The 21,196-nt window shown below is 49.7% G+C and overlaps 1 protein-coding gene across 20 annotated transcripts in view; it reads right to left on the bottom strand.

Moving 5' to 3' along the window:
• CCDC136 (coiled-coil domain containing 136) overlaps positions 1 to 19,903 on the bottom strand; it is a 31,174-nt gene extending 11,271 nt beyond the window's left edge. For 3 of the 20 annotated variants that reach the window (XM_019030834.4, XM_055392225.2, XM_055392229.2), the window contains exons 1-13: positions 19,756 to 19,873; positions 18,861 to 18,968; positions 16,687 to 16,941; positions 16,521 to 16,595; positions 9,346 to 9,669; positions 6,118 to 6,229; positions 5,355 to 5,520; positions 4,978 to 5,118; positions 4,484 to 4,642; positions 4,021 to 4,191; positions 3,334 to 3,519; positions 1,235 to 1,429; positions 511 to 738 (exon numbers count right to left, since the gene is read on the bottom strand). In XM_019030834.4, the coding sequence (XP_018886379.1) occupies positions 511 to 738; positions 1,235 to 1,429; positions 3,334 to 3,519; positions 4,021 to 4,191; positions 4,484 to 4,642; positions 4,978 to 5,118; positions 5,355 to 5,520; positions 6,118 to 6,229; positions 9,346 to 9,669; positions 16,521 to 16,595; positions 16,687 to 16,941; positions 18,861 to 18,968; positions 19,756 to 19,813 (2,178 nt within the window). In that variant the 5' untranslated portion in view covers positions 19,814 to 19,873. Of the gene's footprint in view, positions 1 to 510; positions 739 to 1,234; positions 1,430 to 3,333; positions 3,520 to 4,020; positions 4,192 to 4,483; positions 4,643 to 4,977; positions 5,119 to 5,354; positions 5,521 to 6,117; positions 6,230 to 9,345; positions 9,670 to 12,828; positions 13,010 to 16,520; positions 16,596 to 16,686; positions 16,942 to 18,860; positions 18,969 to 19,755 lie in introns of those variants that run through there. The other 17 variants (XM_055392228.2, XM_055392242.2, XM_055392233.1 and 14 more) reach the window with 15 other exon arrangements.
• Positions 19,904 to 21,196: the final 1,293 nt, after the last annotated feature.

Here is a 21,196-nt window from a genome sequence, read left to right as displayed (position 1 = left end):
ACTAAGAACCCCATATGCTAGGAATTCTTCTCTTGGAAATGAAAGGCCCCAAATTTGCCTCATAGAGAACACCAAAGGTGATAGATTTTGATAACTGAGAAGTGTACTTTTCCACTCAAGAAAAAGATGACATTTAGAGTCAGTCCAAAGGAATCCAAACAAACACCAAACTGATATTATACATCTTACTGGGAATGAGTCAAATGATCTGATGACTGACTTCTGGTCATCCCAGCTCTGCCCTGAGTGCTCATAGTGCTTCAACTGGGCACTGTGAATATCAGTGTGATAAAGGATAATGGCATCTAGGTGAGGTCCTCAGGCCGTATCTAAAAGCCACCTCTTAATGGAGCCTGTGAGTGGTCACAGCTGGTGAAAGGCAGGGCTTTTGCCTTATCCTTACCCCTGGCCAAACACGCCTTCCCAACTCTGACCCTTCGGCGGTGCCCACTCTCCCTGCCATGCTGTTGTGCTCAGGAGAACTGTCTCCCTACCTCTTGCTATGGTTACCTTGCTTCGATTACATTTTGAGGACTTAGCCAATTTGGAATCATCGGGATTCTCCAACACTTCCTGGAAATGAGACTCTTTGAAATGTCGCAGCTCTTCGTGGATCTCTAATTGTTCTTTTAATACACAGTCTTGGTTCTGTATCAGCTTCTTCTGTTCCTCCTGCATGCCTTGGTAGAGCAGCTGCAGCTCACACAGGTCTTCTAACTTGGTGAGTAGCTCCTGACTCTGAGGCGGAGTAGAAGGAAGGAGGCAAGGGATTGTGGTGGTTACACAGGAAGTCTGATGCCTCCTTGGTGCCTCATCCCCGCTGGGAACAATTCCCTGAAGAATCTCAGGGTTGACTTCACAGAGCCCATCTGGGGACAGGGGGAGTCCTTCTATGGAGACCTGCTAAAAGTAGCAATGGTCTCTTATGTTGGGATATATTTTGTAGTTTACAAAGTGGTTTCAGGTGCATTTTCTCCAGATGGACTAAATATCTAAATATAAACTGCTGCACAGATTCCCGAGTATAAAAGGTATTTTAAGATTTAAAGCCCTTATAAGAAAAACTCTAATTGGCTTTATGGAGCTTTTTGGTTTGGGGAGAGTGGTGAGAAAGTAAGGAGTGGTTGGTAAGAAGAAAAAGTTCAATCCCAACCCTTTTATTTTTCCCTAGTCACACAGGGAAGCTTCTCAGAGCAGCTTCCCCGCAGTTAGCAGCTGCCTGTGGCAGAGTTACCTTGAGTAAGAGGCCACTCTTTGGCAGTGGCAGTGTGAGCCTGTGCAGCTCTTCCTGCAGCTGGCCCTGCTCCTCCTGCATCCTCCTCTGATCCTCCAGGAGCTCACACTGCTCCATCTGCAGCTGCCCCATCTCCTTCTGGCTGGCCTTGTACTTTTCCTGCAATTCTGTCAGTCTGGACAGCAGTGTGTCACACTGTGGGCGGGGGCGGGTGTGGAGGGGGTGGTTACTCTGTAAGGTAAGCTTCTTGGGTGGCTAACAGAGCACTTCTGCGCTCTCCTGCCTCTTGTGATTCTCTCCCTGTGCAGTCACCTTGGACTGGTCACCCCAAGCCACAATGCAGCCTGGCTGTTTAGATACCGATTGGGGATCCCCTGCAGGCTGCTCCTTCAGAGCAGGTTGCTCTAGACTGGTGGCTGGCCTTGCTCTAAACTTCCACCATTCCTTTCTGGGGGCAGTTTGATGGGGAATGCTATCGATGCCCCTTTCTCATTTCCCCCTTCCTCTTCTCCGGCCCTTTCCTTTATACACCATATTCCCACCCTGTTGGGAACTCTTAGCTCCTGTTATTCTCATTAACCCCAGTTGTTTTTTAATGCAACTACACTCCTTACAAATAAGGACTTAATTTCACCCTAATTTTTCCCATTTTTGCTTTCCTAATTCTCTCTTTAAATCTTTAGAAAGTATGCGCTATTGCTAAATTTGGGTTGAGAAGACTAAATCATCCCATTTCCAAAAACCCAGATCTTCTAATATCAGACAGATCTCAATGCTGTTTTATGGCTAGAGAAAAAGCAGGTGCTGTCTGCCAGCATGCTTCTCCTTTCCCATCATTTTTCCCATTAGGGGAAGAGGTGACGAGCAAGTCACGGATCACCTGGGCTCCTAAATTGAGTAGAAGTGGAAAAAGGAGGAAACGTGAGCCTGGATATAGAAAGGCAAAGAGACTGCTGAGGTGGCCCAAATAACCTTCCCAGTCCTCCGTCTCCTGAAGGCCTTTCCCCAGGGACAGGAACTACTGAGTTTTCTGGCAGAATGTGACCAACTCCACCATCTTTAGAGACTCTTGGGCCTCTTCTCCAACATGCTTCAACACCTTTCCATTTCCCATCAGTAATCAGGAGCTGAAAGTGCTCAACAGGATAAATGATAACGGCTTGCATTTTATACACTATGGAAAAGAAAAAAAATGAATAAGGCCTTATTTATCACTACCAGGATTTACTGCTAAAAGGAAGTGAGTTAAGAGTAGTATTCTCTTCCATTTAAAGAGGGCACAATTCAACCTTCAACAATTTAATTACTGGCAGGGCATGGCGGCTCATGCCTGTAATCCCAGCACCTTGGGAGGCCGAGGCAGGTGGATCACCTGAGGTCAGGAGTTCGAGACCAGCCTGACCAACATGGCGAAACCCGGTCTCAACTAAAAATACAAAAATTAGCCAGGCACAATGGCATGTGCCTGTAGTCCCAGCTACTTGGGAGGCTGAGACAGGAGAATTGCTTGAACCCAGGAGGCGGAGGCTGCAGTGAGCTGAGATCGTGTCACTGCACACTCCAGCCTGGGCGACAGAGTGAGACTCCATTTCATAAAAAAAGAATTTAACTACTTCAAAGTCACAGAATAAATCCTAGAAGAGCCTAGGTCCTTCTCTTGCCCAATCAGCACTCTGGGCACAAGACCGTACCCCTTTATAAGAGCATTTGCAATCTGACCCAGAAAACTGGCCCCTTTCTCTAGTTCCAACAATAATATTTGTGTAATGGGCCCATGTATATGTTCCTCTCCAAGAATGACTAGATATCACTACAGTTCTAATACCATTGTATAAATGTCTACATACATGGAATCATGTGTAAAACCTTCAGGGGTTCAGACTGGGATCCAAAGGTATTGATCCTACTAAGCTGTGGCACTGGCTCAAAGTCAAGGTCAGGGCAAACAATTTTGAAGTTAGCAGCATGTGGCCCTGCCTCTGCTTCCTGCCTAGGAAGCCCATCAAGCCCTTGGGTTGGGTGCCTTCACTTTTTGCCTCTGTACCTCTTCTCTCTGGAGCAAGTGCCCAGGAGCTGTCACCTCTCTGAATGACAATTACCTTATTAGCACACTTTCCTTTGTCCTCCGGAAAGGGCTGGGAGGCCTTGAGCTCTTTCAGCTCCAGCTGGCAGAGCAGGAGGTCCTGCTCCAGCTGGTCATACATGTGCTTCTGCTGCTCCAGCTCGTCCTTGCTGGCCTGGTACAGCTGCTTCATCTCCTGAAGCTGAGCGTGCGTCTCTGTGTCCTGGGCAGGGGAGGCAGGCCTGGCCATCATCCCAGGCACTCCTGCTGCTGGACTCTCTCCTCCCAAGCGGGGACTAAGCGGACCCATCTTCCCTTGTCCTTCTCAGCCCCAATTTCATCCCAGCCAGGGATAGATACCCAAGATGGACCCGTCCCTGACAGGCTTGAAACACAGACCTTCCCAGTGTAGCCTTTCCAGTTAAATAAATAAATAAATAAATATAAAAATAATTTAAAAAGAAACACAGACCTTCTGGGGCTTCCTTTTTTGGGAGGTGGGGAGGCAAAGGGACTTCCTTTTTATATGCTGCTTTTCTGATTTAAAATCAAAGGAAGCTGAGAGCCTTGTGACTCCCCAAGGTCACCTTTCTCCTAAGCACCTCTTCGGCCCCCTCACTGCCAGCTCCTCCACACTCCTACCATTCCCTCTCGTCCTCTGTGCTCTCACCCTCACACAAGATGATGCCTGGCTACATCCTCCCTCACCAGGAGCTTCTTTTACCTTCTCATTGCTCTCTTTGAAGGAGGCCACCGTATCCCTGAGGTGCTGCAGCTCTGCCTCATGGCACTGCAGCTCCTCCTGCAGCTGCTGCTGCCGTTCCAGCAGCTTTTCCTTCTCACATGTGACGTTCTGGTGCTGGAGCTGCAGCTTCTGCAGCCGGCACAGTAACTCCTATGGTAGAGGGGGCTTTGGGCAGTGCCTTTGGGCTCCTTAACCCACTCACTCTTCTGTGTGAGTCACTTGAAGACACTAACAGTCTAAGATTTGCTTCTTCCTGCCCTTCACTTCCTAATGTCCTCATATCTAATGTAGTACTCGAGCAGGGCTGGAGTTCTTTACCTGTGGTGCTGCCTATGTGGTTGCTGGAATTATTTTTAACTCACTACTCTTATCCACCTTCCCCAAAACCTCAGAAGGATGCCCTTAGCACCTAAGTTGTCCCCTCACCTCTGGTTGCTGTTACCTTCTCACTCTGGTTTTCTACAAGTGTGGATTTCATGACTTTGAGCTGCCGGAGCTCAGTCTGAAGTTGCAGCTGCATCTTCAAGAGCTCGTTCTGCTCATCCTGGCTAGTATCATATTTTTTCTGCAGGGTACAGAGTCTGGACTTCAGCTCCTCATTCTGTGGTAGGGAGGATGTGAGTAGAACAGTTACTCTCAAGAAACAGCAGATCTTTCTACGGATCAGTTGGGTTCCTTTTCAGATGCAGACATCTTGAGGAGCTCCCACAGGTCTAGGGTTTGGTTTCTTCTGTGAGATGGACACTCAGTAATGACCACCATTTCTAGAATGCAGTGCTATATGACTTCTACAGTTGGTTTCCAGCAGACTGTGCCCAGTTGCAGGGCAAGAGTCAGCAGAGCACAGCCATACTCACTGTGCCCACCCCGGTTGAAGCAGCCCCTCCATGAGGCCCTTCTGCCCCCACCCCAGATGCCTCCCCGGGCAGTGTTTACCTGGGTGACACTGTGGGAGGTCTGAAACCGAAGCACCTCATTCTGAGCACACTTGAGCTCCCTCTGCAGCCGGCTGTGCTCCTCCTCACTGACCTGGCGATGATGCTGTAGCTCTTCCAACTCACAACACAATTCCTGACACTATGTGGGAAATGGAACAGGGAGGCTTGTTTACTACAGATACCACATGTGCTCCAAGAACAAGCTTGGGGAAAGCATGGCGCTCTTTGACTGGAAGATTTACATCAGTCAAGTAAGACCCCAGAGTACTATCTCCCTCCACAGTGGATGCCTATGGAGATGTTTCTACCACAGGCTGGGAGAAGGTGAAAGAAAGACAAGAAATGTGCCTGCCTTCCCCACCCTCTGTGCCCTACCTTGTTCTTCATGCCATGCATCTGCTCTTCAGCATCCCGTAGCTGCTGCCGTAACAACTGCATTTCAGGATCAGGCTCTAAGAAATCCATTTCTGAAGTCTGAGACTCTGCTGACGTCATACTCAGTGTTTGGGACTGCAGCCATCTCTCTGTTGCTCTCTGTGTCCTGCAATCCAGAACCGCAGAGCTATGCTTGAAGGGAGTTCTGCCTGGCATCACCAGCCATGCAGGCTTTGCCCTGATACCTTCATTTTAGGCCAGAGATAGTAAGGGGCCTTCTATTGTGACTCACCGCTCAGATAAACATGCTTAGAAGACTACAAAAAGTCTCCAGCCCCTCAATCTGCAAAGGTGTGTTTGGCTCTGGGAGACCCTTAGAGTGCCAGTCCAGTTAGTTTTGAGGCTAGGCCTAGTCAAGCCCACTCCAATCTGGAAGCATTGTGCCTGCCATTAGACTGAAACAAGTCTATGCAGACAATAAAAGAATCTCTTCTGATCCACTTTAGGGCAGAGCAAACCAGAACCCAGTGCCTAGAGCAGAAGTAAACTTCAGAACTCACTCCCTCTAGTCTTGAGATAATTGGGTCGGATCCCCATGTCTGCTTGTAGGTGGTATCTGTATCCTTTGGAAACCATGGAAAGGACTGGGTCTCCAGGAGCAAAGGAACGCTCACTGCCCTGGCATCTGCCTTCAGGGAAAGCCCAAGGTAAGGCAGAGTCCTGTGGAACCCCATGACCTCTCACTCTCGAGAGACAGCTGTACCTCTCACTCTCCAAATCTGCAAGCTGCCCCGTGAGGCTGCTGTTGCTCTCCTGCAGGGCCCGGTATTCCTCAGTCAGGAAATGGTAGCGTTCCCGCAGCTCCTGCAGTTCTTCTGCAGAGGACAGGCAGAGAGAGATGAGACCGGGAGGAAAGGAAAGCACTGATGACCAGCCCCCAGTTTTCCTGTCTTGAAACCTGAGAGCAGAAGGTTAAAGAGCTTCTCTTTTTCTAAAGACAGAAAAGACGTAGAGGCTTAGAAGACAGGGCCCAGGAAATTCCACAGTGCAGTGAGTCTTTCTCCTCTTCCCAATAGCTGTCCTTCTTCTCATCTGCCCTGAAGATTTACCCTGTGTGCTCATCTTCAAAGCCTCAACCGAAGCAGACTCTTGAACTTTTAGCAATTTTTGAAAGTTTAATTAACTTTTGGGTTTACTGTATGTAAAATTTCCATTCAACTGTTTATGATTACCTTCCAATTATGCTTTTAGTACAAAAAGCTGAGAGATGTGAACTGTCAGATGTGTGACTGCCAGTACCTGCCTTTCAGGCATTCCGAGTTTCCTTTTATGTTCTTTATTCCCACACCAAATACATTGGTCTGGATGTGGTAAAGAATTCTTGCCAGGTGTAGTGGCTCAAGCCTGTAATCCCAACACTTTGGGAGGCCAAGGTGGGCAGATCACTTGAGGTCAGGAGTTTGAGACCAGCCTGGCCAATATGGCAAAACCCCTGTCTCTACTAAAAATACAAAAAGTAACCAGGCGTGGTGGTGCATGCCTGTAGTCCCAGCTACTCAGGAGGTTGAAGTAGGAGAATTGCTTAAACCCTGGAGGCAGAGGTTACAGTGAGCCAAGACTGTGCCACTGCACTCCAGCCTGGGCGACAGAGTGAGACTCTGTCTCAAAAAAAAAAAAAAAAAAAAGGAATTCTTTCTAATGGCCTTTTATCTGCTGACAGGCCCATCCTAACCAGACTCACGTATCATCCTCAAGCATTAGAAGAGATCCGGTTGAAATACTCCAGCACATGTCTCTAAGCACCAGTCACCTATACCTATACTTTTTCTTTTTTGGTTTTGTTTTGTTTTGAGATAGTCTTACTCTGCCATCCAGACCAGAGTGCAGTGGCACAGTCATGGCTCACTGCATCCTTGACCTCCCTGGACTCAGGTGATCCTCCCACCTTGGCCTCCCAAGTACCCGTGACTACAGGCACACAGCGCCAAGCCTGGCTAATTTTTGAATTTTTTTGTAAAGATGGGGTTTCGCCACATTGCCCAGGCTGGTTTCAAATTCCTGGGCTCAAGTGATCCACCTGCCTCGGCCTCCCAAAGTGGTGGGAGTACAGGCATGAGTCACCATGCCCACTTTTAAGGCTGTGATGATACAAACACCTGTATCTGTTTTGTTGCTTCATGATTAAGAATTATGTTGGCCGGGTGCAGTGGTTTACACCTGTGATCCCAACATTTTGGAAGGCCAAGGTAGGAGGATCATTAGAGCCCAGGAGTTCGAGACCAGCCTGGGTAACAGAGCAAGACTCTGTGTCCACTAGCAAAAAATTGAAAAAGAATTATGTCTCTTAGAACATTAATTATACTGATATTTAAAGAACACTAACTTGCTCTAATTAGAACACAAGACCTATCTTACCTGCTGGAAGATTCAACATCCTAAAAGTAACTTCTAATGTTTCCTCTTAATTCTAATCAGAATTCCTTAGAATACTGCAGATTACCATAAAAGGGAGGAAGGAAACTAATCTTTAATGAAAACTAACCATGCGCTAAGCATTAGACTTGATAGTTTCAGCCTCAGATTTGGTAAGTGTGCAAGTGATTTCAACATGCTTCACATTTCATTTAATTCCCAAAATAGCTCTGTAAGGTTTTTTTTTTCTTTAAATAAACTTTGAATTTTAGAATAGTTTTAGATTTACAAAAAAGTTGCAAAGGTAGTACGGAGTTTCCTGGGAGGGTTCTCACCCAATTTCCCTAATTGTCAACATCTTACATTACCATGATATACCTGTCATGACTAAGGAATCAAATATTGATACATTACTATTAACTAAACTCCATAGTTTACTTGGATTTCTCTACATTTTCCCTAAGGTCCTTTTCCTGTTTCAGGATCCCATCTAGCTATAAGGTTTTATTAACCAATTTTGATTTCATATCCTGGATACAGAAACAGGCTCAGAGAAAGACCGTAACCAGACCTCCTACGTTCATCCTGCTAATTAGTGGAGCTGAGATACTGAACTCAGGTCTGTTTGACTCCAGCCCAAGCCTTCCCACTGTGCCAACCTTCCTCTCCCAGCATCATTTAATCTAAAGGCTCTTCTGAGAGGCTTGATACAGCTGGAAAAACTTGCAGTTCTTTGATTCCTTGTTGATTGCCTCTGCTTGACCTGGCCAAATATAGGACCTCCATTATACTCAGATTATAAATCTAGCCTCAGAATAAAGGCAAACTCTCTGATGTCATGAATCCTAGCAACTAGCTGGGAGACTCACTGTCTGAAAGCAGGGCTCTAGGCTTTTGGGTACCTCATGTATCACTCAGAATAACTTTTCTTCTCTAGCTGTCTTTTGTTCCGATTTGTTGCCCCCCAAAGCTTCTATTTTGAGGACAGCTAATGGAACCTAAGAATTAGCATCCCTGCACCTGGAAGCAGGGCCAGAGGGCCCCTATAAAGCATTCCAGGCAAAGCACCATGATGCCAGGGCAGCAGGAAGAGTTTCCCAAGGTGACAGGTCCCTCTTTGCCCATCCTAGAGCTGGAAATTTTCCCAGGAAGGGTTTTCCCATAGTCAAATCAACAAAGACCCAATGACTCTCTGAAGAATTCCCAGGGTACCTCTCCACGGTGCTATTTCTTACACCACCATGGACTGGTTATGTAACATCTGGGTAGGTTTTTCCCCTTTACTGTCTTTTTAAAATTTTTATTTAAATTTTTCTTTTAGAAAGAGATAGGGTCTCACTTCGTTGCCCAGGCTGCTCACGAATGCCTGGGCTCGAGTGATCCTCCCATCTTGGCCTTCCAAAGTTCTGGGATTACAGGCATGAGCCATCACGCCTGGACCCCTACAGTCTTGAATTCAACCTGGAGGTTTTTTCTAGAGATTCCCAATTCATGATCTAACACCACCTTCTACCATTTTCCTATATATTATCTCCTTTCCTCTGCTTGACTTTACTGACCCACTTGATGGCTCTCATACCTTGTAACCCAGAGTAATCTGAGAGACCTAAACTACCGGATGGTTCAGAGCTCTTCATTTCCATTTCTGCACGGAGGGAGGCAATCTCCATCTCATAATCTCCCCGAATGCGTTCCATGTCTTCAAGTTCATTCTGCATCCGGCAGAGATCCTCCTGCAGGGATGCTATGTCACTCTCATGTTCAGTTGCAGAATCCTCTGCTGCTTGCCGCAGACTCTGGATCTCAGCCTGGGCCAAATGCAATTCCCGTTCTATTTCCTTAAGTTCGCTTTCTTTCTCATGCTCTAACAGGGAAATCTCCTCCCGTAGAGAACGCAGCTCACCTGCAAAGTCCAAAGGTTGAGATGATCAAGAGGGCAGGTGAACTAACCTACCATGTTCTAGAGGCACAAAATTAAAGGGAGACTTATTTCTTGTCTGCAAAGTCCTGAAAACCTTGTCTCTACCCCATCAGAGAAGTATAGCATCATGCCAGACGGAATAAAAGGAGTACCTAAGAAGGGAAAAGAGAGTGACTCTATGTAGTAAGGTCCAATAGAAAAGTAGATTTTGAGGCCTGGCACCAAAACAATCACTTAGTCTACTGTAAACAAAAAGTATTTCATGCTTCTAAGGAATCACCTGACAGTTAAAGACCTAACTTCATTTATAGTATTTTCTTGATGCCCTGAATCTTTCTAAAAATCCCCTGACTCAAAAAATGTATACAGATTATTTTCACCTATTCATCCTGAGAGCTCAGAAATTACAGAGCCTCAGAGTTCCCATGACCTACCTGTGGTAAGTACTGGACCTAAAACAATGTGCATTTAGAGTTCACAACTCAAATTCAAATATAAGTTCACTGCATAATAACCAAACACGGGATAATAATCTAAGTGTCAGTCGATAAGGGATTGTTTAAACTGATGATAGGCTGGGCGCAGTGGCTCACGCCTATAATCCCAGCACTTTGGGAGGCCAAGGCAGGTGGATCACTTGAGGTCAGGAGTTCAAGACCAGCCTGGCCAACATGGTGAAACCCAGTCTTCGCTAAAAAAAAAAAAAAAAAAGCCAGGTGTGGTGGCATGCCCCTGTAATCCTAGCTACTTGGGAGGCTGAGACAGGAGAATCATTTGAGCCAAGGAGGCAGAGGTTGCTGTGAGCCAAGATCGCACCACTGCACTCCAGCCTGGGCAACAGAGTGAGACTCGGTCTCGAAAAATAATAACAATAATAAATAAATAAACTGATGATAGTTAAATAGAATATCGTGCAGCCATTTAAAAGAAAGTATCAGATCTATGGTGAAAACAAAGAAGTTTCCATATTAACTGAAGAAAAAGAGCTGTAAAATATATGCTATGATCTAATTTTTGCAAAAAATATTTTATGTATAGTATATAACACACAAATGGACAAACATATAGAAAAAGGCCTGGAAAGATCTATGCCCAAACCATAATGAGTAGTTGTTTCTGAGGTATGGGATAACATGTGGTAAGGTTTTTACTTTACATATCATATCTATCTGTGCTGTTTGGATTTTCAGAACAAGCCTATATTTTCTATTTTTTAATTTACAAAATAATGGGTTAAGAGTTCTCTGTATCTATGGAGCATCTCAGAGTTTCTAGACACATGTACCCATCTGGGATCAGAACGAAAAAGTGGAGAGAGTAAAAGGCACTGATACCAACAGTGAATTTAGGATTTGAGGGCCAGGATTAGAGAATTAATGAGGATTGGGTTGGGAGGGTCAGGATTTTCCCATAAATCCTTTGCAAGGCACATTCTCCCATCCCCTTCCCCCAACTTCTGCTCATTCTACTCACCATTCAGATGTCAACTTTTCTAGCCTGTACCTCCACTTCCTCAAAAAAAATAAGAGAAGTCCTCTATTAAATGGTCTCATAAAACCTTGTACTTTGCTATATGTGTGTGTGTACTTAAGTCTCCCCTTCACTTGGTTATAAGCTTTATCGAGGCAGAGAGCATATCTGGTTTGCTCACCATTACAGCTCCAGGATCTAGTATTGTGCCTGAAAACGAAGCTCAATAGATATTTGATGTATTCATGCATAAGTAAGGCAGCAGTTCATCTATTCAACAAACTTTTGCTAAGTATCTCTTATGTGTACAGAACTAAACATTTGGGGTTTGGGGGGTTTTCCTTTCTGTTTTTGAGACAGTCTTGTTCTGTTGCCCAGGCTGGAGTGGAGTGGCATGATCATGGCTCACTGCAGCCTTGACTTCCTGGGCTCAAGCAATCCTCCCTCCTCAGCATCCCTAATATCTGAGACTACAGGCATGGGCTACCATGCCCTGCTTTTTTTTTTTTTTTTTTTTTTTTTTTTTAATGTAGAGATGGGGGTCTCTTTCTGTTGCCCAGGCTGGTCTCAAACTCCTGGGCTCAGGCGATCCATCTTGGCTTCCCAAAGTGCTGGGATTACAGGCATGAGCCACGACACCTGGCCCTGTTTGGATATTTTTTAAAAATTAGAATAGAATCTAGACTTTCAAAGAAGACAAATTTGGACACGCTTCATAGATAGATGCTGAGTGGTGAGGGCATCTCAGGGGAAGATCTACCCTGCTCCCCTGAGCTCACATGTGGAACTATGGGCATGTCTTTTGCCAATCTTTCCAGTTCTAGAATGATCCTAGCTGTTACGTCTCCTTGATCTATTCAACAACTATTAACTGATCCTTAACTGCGTGCCAAGGCCAAGAATCTCCTGTTAGATTCTGTGACTTCCTATTGGAAGAAAAGTCCGCTCTACCCCCACTACTGAGCAGCACAGTGAGGTCTGTCTAGCTAGGGAGACACAAGAGGAAGCTGGCCATTAGGACAAAGGCCCTAGAGTCTGGGGTGGGTGTTCTGGAGAAACAGACCAACCTCCACCTCCCTAATATGCTTTTGATGTTAGGGTTCAACTCTCCCTTAGGTGCTTCTGGCCCTAAAAAAAATGGTATTATCGGCCAAACACGGTGGCTCACACCTTTAATCCCAGCACTTTGGGAGGCTGAGGCTGGTGGATCACTTGAGATCAGGGGTTGGAGACCAGCCTGGCCAAAATGGCGAAACCCCATCTCTACTAAATATACAAAAATTAGCCGGGTGTGGTGGCTGGCATTTGTAGCCCCAGCTACTCGCGAAGCTGAGGCAGAATTGCTTCAACCCAGGAGGAGGAGGTTACAGTGGGCCAAGGTCGCGCCGTTGCACTGCAGCCTGGGCGACAGAGCAAAACTCCGTCTCAAAAAAAAAAGGCATTCTCAGATCTACTGGGAACAGAAGAAGGTGCAGGGTCACCTAGAGTCACCCGGGACAGGACCCGAGGCCTGGGCAGACTAATCCAGGAGCGCCCTGGAGTTGAAGAGGCCAGCCAGGGTCCCCCGGGTTCCGAGGTGCTGGCGCCCGTTGAGTATGGGGCTGGGACCGTCCGGGCGAGGCCGAGGGCTGAGGAGTCGGGCTGCGGGCAGAGAAGTGGATTCTCACTCACTGGTTATGGCCTCCATCTCGCCGCCCCCCGTAGAGCTGTGTCCCTGGGGGGCCACCCAGCCGCTGGCCGGTCCCGCCCCGGAGGGGCTGTGGCGGCCGGAACGGCCTCTGAACAGCAGCTGCCTCTAAGGCCGCGCGCGCCCCGTCCAGGCGGAAACGGGTGACGCGCGTGCGCGAGGGCAGCCTCGGTCTCTCCCGCAGGGCCGTGGGGGATCTCAGCCTAGAAAGCACCCTACTGAGGAGCAGGCGCGGTGGCTCACGCCTGTAATCCCAGCACTTTGGGAGGCCGAGGGGGGCGGATCACGAGGTCAGGAGTTCAAGACCAGCCTGGCCAAAATGGTTGAAACCCCGTTTCTACTAAAAATACAAAAAATTAGCCAGGCATGGTGGCGGGCGCCTGTAATCCCAGCTACTCAGGAGGCTGAGGCAGAAGAATCGCCTGAACCCAGGAGGTGGAAGTTGCAGTGAGCCAAGATCTCGCCACTGCACTCCAGCCTGGGTGACAGAGCAAGACTTCGTCTCAAAACAAACAAAAAACTCTACTGAGGAGAGAATCGCTCTACAACCCTATTTTCGGCCGGGCGCGGTGGCTCACGCCTTTAATCCCAGCACTTTGGGAGGCAGAGGCGGGCGGATCATGAGGTCAGGAGATCGAGACCATCCTGGCTAACACAGTGAAACCCCGCCTCTACTAAAAATACAAAAAATTAGCCGGGTGTGGTGGCGGGCGCCTGTAGTCCCAGCTACTCGGGAGGCTGAGGCAGGAGAATGGCATGAACCCGGGAGGCGGAGCTTGCAGTGAGCCGAGATCGCGCCACTGCACTCCAGACTCCATCTCAAAAAAAAAAAAAAAAAAAAAAATAGAACCCTATTTTCCCAGGTAGTTCCTGCCTGCATCTCTGCTTCAATTCTGAATTTTCGCCCGTTTGAATGGAGGAACGTTCCTTCTCCAGGCAAAGGCCTTTTTTTGTACTGGATCTTTTCTTTCATTATACATGATCTAGCATTTCCTACCTTTGAAAAAAGAAAAGAAATAATCTTTTGACCCTATTTCCCTTACTTCTCTGCTTCTCTTCAAAATGACTACTGGAGTTATCGGTACTCACCTTCATCTCCCATTTCCTCTCCAAACCCAATCCAATCGGTGCCTCTATGCACTGAGATGTCTCAGGGTCCTCCCTCTTGCCAAATCCAAGACCATCTCACTTGACTTAGCAACCTGACACAGTGGATCACTGTCTCCTTGAAGCACTTTCTGCTCTGGCTTACAGGGCATGACATGCTCCAGGAGTTCCTCTCACTTTACTCTTTTGTTCATTTCTCCTTCTATACTGGACCTCTAAATACTGGAGTGTCTCTGGGACTGGACCCTTTCTCCTCTTCTGGTGTCTCTCCATGTGACTGCACCATTATTTCCCATGGATTCTAATGCCAATTATATGCTAATGACTCCAAATTTGCATCTCCGGCCCTGTTTTCTCCCTGGTTCTGCCTTTATATATCCAACTGCCTCAATATATTCACTTGGATGTCCACAGTTACTTCAAACTCAACAGAGGAAAACATGTTTTAAATGGCTCCCCTAGCCCCAAAACTTACCCCTTGCCAAGTCTTTCCCAATTCAATAAACATCACCACCTTCCATCAATTTTCTCAAGGCAAAGTCATCTTTCATGTCTCTGTTATCCCCTGATCGAATTCATTAGCAAATCCCGAGGGCTTCACCTTCAAAATATATTCTGAATCATCTCCATTTCTACAGCCCTAACTCAAGCGACCATCATCTCTTGACTGGACTATTGCAGTAACTTGCTGACAGGACTCACTGTTCTGAGTCACTTCCCTCCATCTTAAGTGTTTCCACTTAGTGGCCAAGTTCTCTTTTAAAAATGTAAAGCAGATCGTATCATCCCAGTCCTGGCTAAGACCCTCTCCTGGCTTTCTACCACACTTAACATGAAAGCCAAACCTCTTGGCTGGCCTACAAGATCCACTGTAATCTGGCCTCTGCCTGCCTCAGAACGTTCTCTTGCCAGGGTCCTCCACATGCACTTTGCTGCAAACACAGTGGCCTCTGTTCTGTCGCTCAAACAAATGAAGTTCATTCTCACCTCTGGGCCTTTGCAGTTGCTGTTGCTTCTGCCTGGTATGCTCCTCCCTCAGATCTTGGATGGCTGGATCCTTTTCATTATTCAGGTCTTAGCTCAAATGTCATCTTCTCAAAGATGACTTTCCTAACTGCCATATCTAAAATAAACTCCCTTCAAGACCAGCCTGGCCGACATGGTGAAACTCCATCTCTACTAAAAATACAATAATTAGCCAGGTGTGGTGGCGCATGCCTGTAATCTCAGCTACTCGGGAGGCTGAGGCACTAGAATCGCTTGAACCCGGGAGGCAGAGGTTGAAGTGAGCTGAGATTGTGCCATTGCACTCCAGCCTGGGCAACAGAGTGAGACTCTGTCTCAAAATAAAATAAAATAAACTCCCATCCCACCTCCTCTCTGTATCATATTATTATATCGTGTTCATAGCATTTATCGCCATCTGAACTTGTGTTGTTTATTTTCTGCCTCTCTCCGTTAGGATGTACTCTTCATTAGGGCAGGGATGTGGTCTGTCTCATTCACAGCTGGTCCTCCAAGTATAAAGGCACCTCATAAATAGGTGATAAATAAATTAGTCCCATTTTACAGATAAGAAATGACATCTCAGAAAGATAAGTGACTTGCCCAAGATCACACAATTTCTAAGTGGTATAGCTGGGCCCAGGAATCTAGGTCATCCCAGACCAATGCCCACACTCTTCCCTATGTGACACGTGTCCTGCCACTTTCCTCCTCTGCAAGCCCCTTCACTGACCACCCTTCCTGTATCTACCTTTGTTTACATTTTCTGTCCCCGTCTCCTCTCCTCCCCCTCTTACACCTCTGCTTGCTCCTGTCCAGGCCTGCTTCCTGGCCTTCCTTTTTTTTCTCCATTTATACTTTTCTTTTGGCTTGATCTCAGTTCTCCCCAGAGTCCCTGCCGTTTTCTAGGGCAGCTCCCCTAAACCTTCCGGAGGCCCACAGAAGTAACAAAAGCTGCCTCTTTATTTGGTGGTGTGGTGGAATGTGGGGCATCTGCCTTGCTGCTTCCCAGAGACAAAGGGACGTGGGTGTTGGCAAAAAGGGATTTGGGGCCCACAAGCTCAGGTCCCAGGCAGCAACAGAAGTGCTGTCATCTGTCTCTCTTAATAGGTGCAGAGAGGCCCCACCAGTCACTTCTCATTGGCTTCATGCTTTCCCATGCCATCCTTGGAGGAACCAGAAAAAGGAATCCGGCTTGGAATTCAACTTGGATCACCCACCCCTGGCACTGACCAGGAGAACAAAGGGACAGGGATGCAGTATGAAGGAGGAGGCTGAAGGGGCAAGAGGAAAGAGCCCACCAGGGACAGGAGGTGACAGGGAGGCCAAGAAATGGAAGGGGAGGACAGAAGAGCCACGTAGATGTGCAAAGAAAGAAAACTGGGGACAGAGGAGGATGGAGAGACAAGGAGAGGAAAAGGGTGAGACTAGTAGAGGAAAATGAGGTGAAATTACTGAATTTGGTTATTTTTATCTGCTATGCTTCAGTCAAACCCTCAGGAAAAAAGTACTTAGGTGACCACTTGGATGGCCACCTCCCTCCAGTCCAAGTCCTGGGAATTACCTTGGAGCTGCTGGATCTGCTTGGTGAACACCTCTGCCTGCTGGGCGCTGGCTAGCCGTTCATCCTCCAGGAGCCCTGCAGGGAGAGGGGCACCAGTGTCAAGCTCGGATCCAGGGGAGTGCAGAGCCTCTGGGCCCGGGCACTGGGCCCTGGCCCAGGCACTCACCCTGTAGCTCCAAGGAGTCGTCCTCATGCTGCCCTGCCAGTTCCCGGGTCTCCTCCAGTTCTGCCACCAGCTGCAGCACCTGAGCCCGCAGCTCCTCCAGCTCTGTCTCCGTGAGGCTCAGTCCCCGGTGCTTGTTGACTGACAGAGAGCCAACACTGCCACCTTTCTGCACTTGTTCTTCTTCTTCTTCCACCTCTTCTTCCTCCTCTTCCTCTTCCTCTTCCTCCTCATAGAGAGCTGGGAGCAACACCTCCCCTAGGAGACACAGCCATCCCAAGGAGTCAGCATCAACTTCCTTTCTGCCGTCCTTCCAGGGCCCTCAAACTCACTATCCCAGGGCAGAGATGACATACTAGTGCCACCTGGTGTCCCCCAAGGAGCCCCAGGGCAAGACCTGTACTCAAGATGAGTCCTCAGGTGTGAGAGTCAACTTGAGAAGCAGCCCCTCCACCTCCCAGGCCCTTCCTGGACCAATGTTGCACTTGGTAGCCTCCTATCACTGCCTGCGGGCAGGCTGGTGCCCGCTCAGCCATGAGACACTTGCACAGGATTACCTGCTTCTTCTAGGCTGGCCTCTGAGTAGCAGGACAAGTAGTCAAGAAAGGAGACAGTGAGCAGATCTTTCGGTCAAATGGGGTAACAGTTACAGTTTGGAGATTTCTCGAAAGTTAAAAAAAAAAAAAAAAACTGGCCAGGCATGCTGGCTCATGCCTGTAATCCTAGCACTTTGGGAGGCTGAGGTGGGTGGATTACTTGAGGCCGGGAGTTCCAAACCAGCCCGGTCAACATGGTGAAACCCCTTCTCTACTAAAAATACAAAAAAATTAGCTGGGCGTGGTAGTACACGCCTGTAATCCCAGCTACTTGGGAGGCTAAGGCAGGAGAATCGCTTGAACCTGGGAAGTGGAGGTTGCAGTGAGGCGAGATCGAGCCACTGCACTCCAGCCTGGGCAACAGAGTGAGACTCCATCTCAAACAAACAAACAAACAAAAACAACCAAACAAAAACTATCCAGGTGGCTTGTGAAAAATCAGCCTTTCCATAATAAGAAAGCATTGCCCGTCAGCAGGTAGAGAAGGAAAATATCTGATTGTAGAGGTTTCATTGGACAAACTCGGGTGCCCTTTCAAATGTATATTATTAAATACCTGTTTGAAATTTTCTACAAGGTCCACCTTGTTTTTCCCTGCTGCATGTCACAAGGTCTCCTCTCCCCTAGCTGAGCCATATGAGGCCCCTCCTACTCTGCTGACCACAAAGCAGCTTTCAGGGGAAGTTTTAGGCTGTACTTGTGTGTAAAAGAAAGCCTACCATTTTAATGCATTAAAAAAACTGGGGTTTGGTGCTGGCCCCCAGCCTCTGGTTGTGAGCACCTGCTCCTTTACTGCAATGCAGTCCCTATAAATAGCAAAATGTTGTCTGGATGGTGATTGTTTGCTTTGTTTTAAAATTCTGAATCTCTGGTCTTACTTTATCTAATATCAGCAGCCTTAGGTTCAACTGGGACCCTTCGTGCCATCTGTCCCCCTTAGGGGGAGCAGGTTTGCCCATACTGAATGTGCAACGTGCAACACTTCACAGGAAGTACTGGAAAATGGACCAGCGTCCTTCCAGGGGCCTGGTGTTGGCAGCAACTGCCAAGTCACATGGGTGAGGTGGGGATACACGTGTGTTGGGAGGATGGCCTCACGCGCCCCCTCCTAGGCTCTCTCTTTCAGGCAATAAGGTATCCTAAAGAACCAAAGCCACAGGCTTCCATTCGAAGTTAATGGTGGTGGCCCCAGAAAGACAATTCACATGCCCAGTTCCTTGCTTTTTAAAATAAGAGACAGCTTGGGATCTGGGTCGGCAGGCAGTGAGGACAAACCCCCTGCTGAAAGGCTGCTTCAAAGCTCTGTCCAACAAGGCCTCTTTCTCTGTCTGGCAGCTCCCTCGGGACACATAACCTGGTTAGCTGGGGGGTGATTGGGGTCCCGAAGGGATGCATCCTGAACTTCTGTCAAAGCCTGAGCCCTGGGAAGGGCTGGAGCTCTGAGCTGCAGGAAGAGGGGCTAAGATGAACTGAGGGAAGGGCTGTGTCCTGGCTCAGAGGCCTGGGGGGGTCAGAGGGAGGAAGGAAGGGAATTAAGGGAGGAGGGGAAAGGAAAGAAAGAAGCCTTTTGGGAAAACTCACCCTCCATAGCTTGCATCCCCCGTCGTTCCAGGGACCCCCAGCGTTGGCCCTTCTTCCTCTCACAGCCCTCGGAAGCCTCATAGGAGCCTAGAGTGGTCACTGTGGGTCCTGAGAGCAGGGAGAAAGGAGGGGCTGGGGGGTGGGGGGCTGGCTGCGGGCTGGGGTGCAGAGGAAAGAAGGGGACATGCCTTCCAGCTCCTCGGGGCTCTGGGATCTGTAATCCCAGTGGAGGTGCCTGACTCACTCTGCCGGCTCTGCGACTCCTCTCTCTCGGCCACCTCTCACGCTCGGCCTGCGGAGACCCCAGCCCTGCCTCCCAGCCTCAGAACCCGCTGTTCCAGGACCCTCTTGCTTGCACAGAAAGAAAGAGGGGGTGTGCGTATTTAGTCCGGGGGGACAGGGAGGAGAGGGCCAAGACTAAAAGAGGGCGGGAGCCAGTGAAGAAGAGGCTGAAAGGGTGAGGTGGCCTACAGATGGAGGGAGGGAGGAGTGGGGGGCGCGCGGGAAGGGGTAGGGCTGCGACCGCTCCCCTCCCCTCTCCTCCCATTCTCTCGCTGGACCTTGCCCACCCCACCCTCGCCCCGCGCTCAGGAGTCTCCGGGGCTGCAGGAGGTGTAGGGTCTGGAGTCCCGAAGGCTGGAAGCACCGTCGGACTGAAGTGGAGAGACGCGCTGGGGAGGGACCACCAGGCAGGATGCGGCCGGTGCGCGGAAGCCTCAGCCCCAGGCCGGAAAGATGGAGACCGGGCCCCGGTGGAGGCCAGGATGGAGGGAGGAAGACTTTGGGCGGAGAAAGGGGAGCCGCGGAGGCCGGGAGCACCTGGGGGTCTGGAGGGAGGAGGGATGGAGGAGAGAAAGGAGGGGCGGTAGACAGGTGAGGGAGGGGCGGCTCTGACCTGGGCCCGGGCAGCTCCAGCCCGCGGCTCCCGCGCCGGCTCCGGCGCCCGCCTCCATGACCGCTCCCGCCGCCGCCGCCTTCCGCCTCCCCGAGCAGAAGCCGCAGCCGCGAGCCCGGGGACCCGAGCCGGGTGCGCAGGGAGGGCGGGCGAGGGGGCGGGGCCTGGCCGGGCCTCCTGACACCGCCCCCCGCCGCTCGCCGCCGCCCGGAAGCCCTCCCAGCACTCGGGAGCTCCGAGCCGGTGCAGGGGGCGGCGTGGGAGGGTGAGCGCGACCCCGGATACGCCCCAAGGCTCTCCCCCAGGGAGCGCGGGGAGCCGCGGGGCCCGGACAGTGTCAGGAGCTCCTAGGCTTATGGCTACCCCAAGAGGGAGGAGCGAGATCCCCTGGTTCTGGCGGCGGGTCCCCCCGGGGTCTGCTGTGCCCAGGGACCCTTCTGCACCAGGTGTCAGGGCCCGGTCATGCTCAGCAATGGGGACGGCAAAGGACGAGGTGGGACTGTTTCCTCCAAAAGCGCAGACACGCGCGCCCCTCCTTCCCTCCCTCCCCCGCCCGGCTGGCGCCCCCACCTAGCAGTCCGCGCTGACTCCGGCCCCAGGCCCTGCCCACCCCTGCCCGGTGGCCCCTCGGCAGCCTGGGGGCCGGAGGAGGGAAGTCGAGGCCCGGATGGGCGAACGGCAGGGCCCTGACCTCTCCGCTTTCCGCGACCCCCCACCGAGCCAGGGCCAGGGACCCTCTTAGGAGGAGCCCTCCGGTGGCCCCATCAAGCCTCAGGGCCGGAAGACCCCCTCTCCTCCGCCCTGCCTTCCCTTCCGGTCCCACACCCGGTGGGCTGCGAGCCACGCCCCCACAGTAGCCCGCTCAGAGTGGGCACGACTGATGTTCACTCTCGTGGAAGGGAGATTTGGAAGCCCAGGGGGCTTATTTCACGTCTTCAACCATTCGTTTATTCAGGCTAGGACTACTGGGTGCCGGCTCTTGAAGAGGCGGTTCTCACATCTCGGCAGGTCTCGGCAAGGATAGAAGTGGGCACAGTTGGGAACAGGGGCTCCCCAGCACATCCAGGAAATGGCTGGAAGACTCCTAAGCCAGGGACACACGCGGATCCCCTCTCTGGCACATCCACTCACAGGTCGAGGGCTAGTATTGTCTGCGTTCCCCCCGCTGCAGGAAAGGGATCCGTATCCAGACCGCAAGAGAGGGTTCTTGAATCTCACGCAAGAAAGAATTCAGGGAAGTCCATAGGATAAACTAAAAGCAAGTTTATTAGGAAAGTAAAGGAATAAAGAATGGCTACTCCATAGACAGAGCAGCCCCAAGGGCTGCTTTTTTTGGTTATTTCTTGATGATATGCTAAACAAGGGGTGGATTGTTCATGACACCCCCTTTTAGACAATGTAGGGTAACTTTCTGATGTTGCCATGGCATTTGTAAACTGTC

This window comes from Gorilla gorilla, chromosome 6 (assembly GCF_029281585.2).
Source record: "Gorilla gorilla gorilla isolate KB3781 chromosome 6, NHGRI_mGorGor1-v2.1_pri, whole genome shotgun sequence".
Taxonomy (NCBI): domain Eukaryota; kingdom Metazoa; phylum Chordata; class Mammalia; order Primates; family Hominidae; genus Gorilla; species Gorilla gorilla.
The sequence above is the reverse complement of the archived record's forward strand: the minus strand, read 5'-3'. Positions and strand labels throughout refer to the sequence as shown.